Genomic DNA, 8,763 nt, shown 5'->3' on the forward strand with positions numbered 1-8,763 from the left:
TTTATTAATCACCGAGTTCCTAAGAGTATTATATGTTTCATATATGGACTCTCATGATGTTTTGGTGCCATGCATGGGATTTTGACTGCATTTTGACCTAGTTTTAGGAAGGACATGTATTGGACATGCATGTCCATAAAGTTACAATTTTATAGACCATTATGGTGCCATGAAGCTTTATAGAAAGTATTAGCAATGAACTTAACATATTAACAACTTAATAAAAACATGGACTTGCCAGCGTGACCATGGTGTGGTCAAGTGCTGACCACGATGTAGTGGGCAGACCGATCATGTTTTTTGTTTGAACCAAACCACGACATAGCCAAGTCCGTGCCACGACGTGGTGGTTTGTAGGGTTGAGTTTGACCATTGGTCGTTGACTTTTGACTAATTTAGCCTTGGGTCAAAATTGAAGGTTTTGGGTTGTAGACTGAGGTTTGACATTTATTTGGTGTTAGATGGTTTGCGATTTTGGTTGGTAAAAGGAGTTGAAGGTGTAGTTGTTCTTCAGTTTTGCGATTCAAGTGAGTGTCATCACTATACTACGTGTGACATTATATGTCCTTTGTATCCTAAGATATAGGTATTGTTAGAGTACAAGTATGTTAGTTGACCATGATATTCCTTGTTATATCTATGAAACTATAGGCCACTTGATGCCAAGGTATGCTAGACTGGTAGGGCCTTGCTTATTGATTTTATGATATTGTTAGGTGTCATGACCGTATAAGGTAATAGTAATATTGGTAGATCATTGAGTGGATACCTTAGGGGTTGTATGTGGTTTAAATGAGATAGCTTGAGAAGTCTTGGTCTAAGCCTTACTACATGGTTCTTGTTTGATTTATTGCTTTCGGGTAGGATTATCTGTTGATTGTCTATCTTATTCCCGACTAGGTATTACTATGTATTCATAAGGCGGTGATCAGTATTAACATTGTCATGGGTAAGGGTATTATGTGACTATAAGTCGATGGTTACATGAAGGTTGAGAGTCAATGGTAGTGGTTGATGAGAGCCAGTATTGGTATGGTGGCAAAGCGCTAACGGTTGCTATGTATGTAAATATGTATGTTAATAAGAGATGGTGGATCCACATTAAAGCTGGGAGTTTTTATTGTATGCATTGTGTGTATGGTGGAATATGTGGTATACTAGGGCACTCACTAAGCTTCATGCTTACAGTTGTGATTTTTTTCAGATTGTTCGTGGGAAGGGCACGACATGACTATACACTCACATCGATGTTACCTAGTTTTCGTTGTTTTGAAATTTAACTTTGTTTAACCTTCTGGTTTTCAAACTATTGAAATATACCTTATGTTTTTAAGTAAAGTTTTAGTTGTTTAATCTATTTCTAAACAAAAATTTGGTTTGAAATTTAGGATGTTACATACTTTTACTTTTCCTAGAGTAAAGTTAGCACCTTTACGAGTGGGTCCAGAAAGTGACAACTAAAAGATGTTAACTTGTAAGATTGATATTTAATCAACTAAAAATCATTAGAGTGACATCCTTACATATATGGATAGGTAAGAGAGGGAACTAAAACAATATAATTTAATAAGGATTTTAAGAATGGGTTGAAGGATGAGAAATCAGATCCTGCACTACAATCAAAGAGAGGTTAAAGTAATACGAATATAAGTATCTTAAGAGTAATGTAATAAAGCACAAGCTAAGTAATGTTATAATTGTTGTGTAGGTTCATAGAAAGGATTATATTCATCTAGCTCCCGCTAGTTGAGTGTTTCAAGTTATCAATAAAGGTGAGTCACACTAACTCTCCTATCATGTAAGCATTACTTGTTATATGTTATTGTTCACAAATACCCTAATCCGATAGAGTGAACAAAGGAAGGACATAATGTAGTTTGTTCTAAAATAAGACAAATTGCACTCTTATATATTATCTTCCTATTAAGGAGTAGGGGAAGTTCCTGGAAGGGGGAACAAGGTTCTGGTTGGTACCAACATTATGTGTTAGGAAAGTTTATGTCTTATGTGAAATGTGTTATGTGAAAGTAAGTGATATATATATAATGGTAGATAATGTGTATGATCACTAAGCGTTTCATTTACCCGTTGTTTAACATTTTTCAGCATCTACAAGTACTGATAAGGGAAATAGATCGGTATGACTGCATGCGACATTCTCTTGAAGTTTTTTATATTATTACTATGGTGTTCCTTTAAACATGATATATTTTACACTTCCGCTAGAAATTTAAATTATTAGATTATGTATAGCGAATGTTTTGGAAAAACTTAATGAAGTAACGACTGTCTTTGTTTTTGTTTTAAAAAAATTGGGTCGTTACAAATGTCTTTAAGTCTTTATGGAAAAAAATTGTTCAAATTACAAAGAAGGCAATTTCCATTATTTATATGTTTTACAATGACAATTAATAAGAGTTAAAGACAGTTCTAATGGAAGGTTGGTGGTTCATCACACAACTTGATTTACACATGACCAGTTGTATATTGTCTTAACTAGAACTCAAAATAAAAAATGATTAAAATTATTAATTTTAGATAAGGATCACATACTTATAAATAAAACTTCCAATGTTATGTATGAACATGATTTTAGAAATTTATGAAAAAAATAGTACATTTTTTCTTTATAACTTTTTTTTATTCAAAATGCATATTTTATTCATCATATTGATTTTATAATTGATTTATCATTTTTGTTTATGTATGTTTGTTACATTAAATTACTTTCTAATTTTATATAAAACAATGCTTATATTCATGATTGATTGTCTCTTTTTTTAATTTTATAAATATGATATTTCATTATACAAAATGATTATTTTATGATTAATCTAGACATAAACAACATTGATTATATATTCAGGCTATTTTACACATAAATTTAAATTAACCATTATATAGTTACAAACAAAACAAATGACTATCTATATAAATAATTGTTTGTAAATTTATGTTTAATTTTTTAATATTTTTTAAAGTTTTAATATTGTTTACTTTGTTAAGCGTGTGGCGGGTTATAACGGGTTATAACATAACTAATATAAAACTAGAATGAGGTACCCCGCTCCGCGGGGTTCGGTTACGACCAGACTTTTAGTCTTTTGGTTTTCGGTTACGTATGTCGCATAGTCAATAGGTAGTGTGTCGTTGGTGATCGTATTTCTTAGTATGTAGTAGGAAGTAATATTTGTGTTTTAAAGGATATTTTATTTTGTAACATGTATATATATGGTAAATTTAGAGGATAAAAACAATTGAATTGAATGGATTTTCATTGTATTTAGATGAGTGTATTTTCATTATTATGAGTAAAAAACAAAATACATACTCCATATTTGTATAACACAATCCTTATGTTGCATGACAAAGAACCATGTAACCAAACAATCAATATATGTGAAAGCGGGAATGAGAAGCAAAAAAGAATAATATTATAGTGTATTTACAAATACCCAGATTTAAGCATTCTGTGTCAGCATTTGGACGAATTACCAAAACGCCCTCATCAATTGTGGATTCATCAACTAAAGCACCAATATTTTGATCCCAATAAGAGTATGTACTCACTCATCTATGACAAAAGAAAATCATATAAAAATTAAAGTTTAGCTACCAGCCTACAATATTCCATCAAAAAATTTGTAGAATGAAATGTCTTATTTATTTATATCTAATATATTGACGATATGTATTAAAAAAATCCAACACCCAAAACCTAATTTCTTTATTTTTATTTCCTATGAAAGCCTTGTGGTTGAAAAATGAATCCATTTAAAAAAGTATCATCCAACATGGGTACGTATGTGTGGCCTTCGCCTTCTGTTAAACAGATGAATCCACAGCCTGTTTCATATTTGACAACATATGTTCTTCTGTGTTGTCATCCACATCTCCATAAGAAACATGCATTTCATTTCATTTATTTATTTTTATTTTTAACCATGAAATTAAACCGACTGCATTTTCAATAAATGAATAAAAATAAAACAAACCTCGACAGGCAGGTCAACCCTAAATAAGGTTATGCTACTGGGATTAAACCTGAAACCACTGCACATGTAACAAACTTGATTTTAAATAGTAAAATACATAAAGTGCAAGTTATGTGTTTTTATTAATTTTCTGAATAAAAAAATATGGATATATTTTTTTAGAATATTTTTATGCATAACAGTTTAATCTGATGATAGTTGGAAGCTGTGGCTCAACGTTTTCTACTTTCAATGTGCAGCAACCAAAAATATCATCTTCATCATTATCATGTAAGCATAAACGTGAAATCCATCAAACATTGGAATGGAATCTTGAATTCCATTTCATCAAAGATAACAATACTACCTTCTCACGTCTTGCCATGGGTGCTTACTTATCAATAAGATATGTATTACAAAGATCAAACCGTGTCCCGTACATAAGAACATCGTGCTTGTAGATAAGGAATATACATAAGAAGATTGTGCTTTTATTACTGTGAATTTGATTTTGAAAAAGTTGTGTCTGGTATAGATTGCAAATAAACATATGAAATATATGAATTTTAAATTAACACAAAACATGGAACCTTTGAACATAGTAATAGGAAAAAGTAAGGAACATTTGAACAAAGTTTTGTCTCTACCGTGTGATTGTAAGTGATAATTAATGGATTCATCATTGAATTGTTGTGGTGTGTACTCCTTCCTAAACTTGCAGCCATTGAACTCGTCTTCCTCGTTCATTTCTATATCCCAAAAAAAAAAACTGATTATCATTAGTAACTCGAGTAAAAAACATGATTATTCTCATCAAACATACATTGCCTCACATTTTTCACCATACTAAAATTGACTACTTTGATAATATCACATGCATGTGATAAAAAGACTTCTTTTTATTCCATGTCACATAATAATAATAATAATAATAATAATAATAATAATAATAATAATAATAATAATAATAAATCCGAACTACTAAAAAGAAAAAGTTGACTATTTTGCCATTCTGTCTAAATCTAGCTTGAACTTCATTAGCAATACAAACACCACCTGGGGGCAATTCCCCTGCTCTCCAAACTCTATCAAAAAACATCCAAAAAGTTGAGAATAAAAATTTATATATAAAAATTATTTGCTAACCTGTTAAACTTTTGATTTTGGTTTACAATATCCACATGTTGAATCAAATGGTTACCTTTTAAGTGTTGAGGACCAATCACCACCTGTACAAATTTTAAGCACTAATATTGCAGCAACAACTGTATTGAGCATCACCTGGAATTAACATAAAAGCTCTAAATATTTAAAAGATGAATAAACTCATGATTTGTTGAACCACGTTCGAATGGAAATTACTCCATCCTCTATTTCAAGCCATGCGAAATATCTACACTGAATAACCTATCTTACATAATCCATGTTTTTTCCATCCCAAACATCATGTGGATTTTTGACTGAAAACTCAAAATGAGGGACCACTTGCAGATCAATCTGTAAATGTAAATAAAATCCATAATCAAAAGTTGCTTTCAAGAGAATCTGATCAGTTTCATTCAGGCATTCTGTCAAACATCTAATGTGCAAGTCAAATCATTTGATTGTGATACTTAATTTGATACATATACTCCATTCTAATGTGCATCTCCAAAGTAGCAAATGAAACGGATAAACCCTCAGTCATCTATATTTTGACTTTATGAAAGAAAGTGAAGATGAACTATTAGGTTGTGTATAACCCTTAACATCATCCACCATACCCAAAAGATGGAATCTGAAAAGAATAGATCAGTATAAGCATTTATATACAGTTCATACACTAAAGTCTCTAAAATTACAGAAAAATAAGACTCACCCCCTTCTACAACAGGGCAAACAACAATTCTTTGGTGATAGTAAGATTTGACAGTAGCAGGAGCTTCCTACAGCCAAACACAAAACAAAACATGAGATATGAAAGTTAAAAAAAGTTGTTAAGGTGGTGGTAGATGACGAAATTAGTGTTATCATCAGACATGTAATTAAGTCGTACAATTTCAATATAAACTACACAGTTCATGAAACCCAATAAAAAAGAAACCAAAAAATGACAACTTGGTTAAGAATCGAAGAAATTGGAAGAACCTGTTACTTTACTTACCCCCTTTTACTACCTGCTTGTCCCAACCTTCGTTTTCATTTCAACACCAGTGACAGTTCCTTGCCTCCCACCTCGCTGCGAAGCCTGATCCTAAGCCAGGCCGGTCGATTTTCGTGATGGAGATGGCCCAAGTCTCTGAATCATTGACCTACAATACAATACAACCCAACCCACGATGTTTATGTTTGACTTATTAGAAATAGACGCTATGGTTGATAATAAGATTTACTAAAAGAATACCTGAGATGTAGGCTGTTTGTTGGTTTTCTGTTGCAAGGTTAGGAGTTTTGATTGATTGAACTGCCAAAGAAGATTCGGGTTAGATGAGATGCTAGCGGCGACGCGATCTGAAAACCATTTACACGTTGGAATCCGATATTATAAGATTGGTAAACTCCACTGTTATCATGTCTCTATCAAGGGTAGTACTTATTATTGGAGGCCATGGAGGTGAATTTGCCAATAGTTTATCCAAATTGAAGCTTTGTGGCTTCTGCCTTGATTTCTATTAACATAAACAAACGAATGAAACCCAACACACACCAAAAGCTCATCTAAACATGTTGGTTAAACATTTACAGTCAAGAGAAGGGAAAGAGGAAGAGCAAGGGAACGATTTCTGTCAAGAATCGATCCCAAACACCCCAATGATTTTTATCAAACAATAAAAAAAGGAAAAGAAAGAACCCGGGACTGCTGAAGCAGCCCCGTCTGTTTACCTGCAATCACCGCAACAGGCAGTCCGTCTCCATCTTTCTCGTTGATCCCATAGACCGAGACCCACCCCGTCGCACCACTCTCTTTCCCTTCTAACTCCACAACAGCCACCAAACACTTGTTCACCGCCATTTGCTGCTGTCGTGATTGCAGCTTTCGTCCGATGCTACTACCGGCGCAGCTTTCGTCCGCTGCTACTACCGTCGCAGGTGCGCTTCGCCGCCATTTGTAGAAGGGGACAACTCCACCATGCTTTCTCCATCTGGGTTTGCTGCCGGACGAACGAAATAGAAGAGGAAGAAGTGGTGGAGCCACCTACTGCCGCCGCTGGGTGTGGATCGCCATACCCCTGTTCGTCAATCACCACCGAGACCAATTGCCTTTTCTCTTTTCCTTCTGTTCGGCCCTGTCGGAAACCTTTTCTTCCAACTGATCGAACCCCGTTGCATCCACATCTTCATCTTCTGTAAAACAAAAAGGGGAAATAGAAGAAGAAGAGAGAGAAGTTACCTATCCAAAAAAAAAAGCAAGAACAAAAAGAAAGAAACAGCGGTGGAAGTTGACCCAAAAGAAACAGGGAGAAAGAAGAAAAGAGCACGTGGACAATAAACGACAGGGAAGACACGTAGAAAATTTAAAAGCAAGTCATGTACGAACAGAAGAAGAATCATATTAAAATAAATGCAAGACAAATAAAGGGAAGCAGAAGGGGAATAAACGGCAATTTAGAATAAATGAAACAAAGACAACAACAGGAAATTAGAATAAGGCCAGCCACAAGTGACAATAGAGAAATAAATAAAGGGTCAAAATTGCCAAAAGCTTAGGAAGTTAACTGTAGCTAAGGACAGATAACTTTAATATATAGTATAATTATGTCATGGTCCTTAAGTATGATAAAATTACAAAATCGCGGGTTATAACATAACTATTATAAAATATGTAATTGTCCTTAATTATACAAAATCAATCCATATGTAAAAAATATATAATGGTTCTAAGTATGACACAATTATGGAAATAGTCCCTAACTAAGGCCCTGTTTGTTACCGTCTGACTCGGATCGAGTCAACGATTTTGGCTGACTCGGTTAGACAATATGTGTTTGATAGAAGCTTTCTCAATCAGAACGTCTAGCCCATATCACTTTCTCGGTCAGACTTTGTAATATAGCTGACTGGAAAAATTACACACATACCCTCTCTTTGCTTTCTTCTCATCGTGACCTAAAAGAGATACCAACAAGGAAAATTGGCCGCCAACATCGACAGTTCTCCATCGCATCTCCATCGCCGTCGTCCCTTCCTCAGTCCGACTACCGGCCAGAAAGATCATTCCTCCGTTCGAGCCCCGACAAGCGAGCATCGATTTCTACATCAATAGTTTCGATTCTGATCAGGTAAGCATCAATTTTTTCTTTTCTCGACTCATAACTACTTCCGATTTCTGCCATCATCGACTAGCAAGCATCGATTTCTGCATCAATAGTTTCGATTTCCGCCATTATTTCTCTATAAGTTTCGATTTTTACTTCTTGATTTTTGCTATTTTGATTGTTGTTGTTTCGATTTCTGCATCTATTTTGCTGTTCAAAGTTCTTTTGTTGTTGAGAATGGATAAAAGTTTTGACTTTTCAAATGATTTGTTCCAAGTGATTTGTTGTTCACTTCACCGTATGATGTTGAATCTGCCTTTGCCCAATTTTATTCATACCTGAACACATACATATATATGTTCAAGTGATTAACATAGATGCCTTTGTTGATGCCAATACCAGGGTATCATCTATTGTCTGCAAATCAATAATTTGAGGGTAAAAATGTCATTATACTTATTGATGAACATATTGCATTTCATTGATTGCAGGGTTTGAAATCACAAAAGAGCATTGATTTGAAGTATGATATATGTAGACGGGTTATTCTTGCT

The 8,763-nt window shown here is 33.9% G+C and overlaps 1 protein-coding gene across 10 annotated transcripts; it reads right to left on the reverse strand.

Annotated features, from left to right (window-relative positions):
• Positions 1-3,412: 3,412 nt before the first annotated feature.
• Positions 3,413-7,581, reverse strand: LOC145061718 (uncharacterized). Of its 10 annotated transcripts, XR_013687295.1 has the most exons (9): positions 6,837-7,571; positions 6,358-6,622; positions 6,118-6,265; positions 5,833-5,899; positions 5,391-5,751; positions 5,176-5,255; positions 4,622-4,723; positions 3,996-4,053; positions 3,413-3,574 (listed from the first exon to the last, which is right to left on the reverse strand). XR_013687295.1 is itself a non-coding variant. In XM_079009258.1 (8 exons), the coding sequence occupies exons 1-3, from the start codon at positions 6,964-6,966 to the stop codon at positions 6,158-6,160; spliced, it is 345 nt and encodes a 114-aa protein (XP_078865384.1). In that variant the 5' UTR covers positions 6,967-7,566; the 3' UTR covers positions 3,413-3,574; positions 3,996-4,053; positions 4,622-4,723; positions 5,176-5,751; positions 5,833-5,899; positions 6,118-6,157. The 10 variants fall into 10 exon arrangements, 3 of the variants coding, with proteins under 3 accessions (XP_078865384.1, XP_078865385.1, XP_078865383.1); XR_013687297.1 differs by having other exon boundaries at positions 4,622-5,255; positions 5,391-5,471; positions 6,837-7,581; XR_013687296.1 differs by having other exon boundaries at positions 4,622-5,751; positions 6,358-6,464; positions 6,547-6,622; positions 6,837-7,580.
• Positions 7,582-8,763: the final 1,182 nt, after the last annotated feature.

Source organism: Lactuca serriola, chromosome 7, assembly GCF_051521515.1.
Source record: "Lactuca serriola cultivar US96UC23 chromosome 7, Lser_US96UC23_V15, whole genome shotgun sequence".
Classification (NCBI taxonomy): Eukaryota; Viridiplantae; Streptophyta; class Magnoliopsida; order Asterales; family Asteraceae; genus Lactuca; species Lactuca serriola.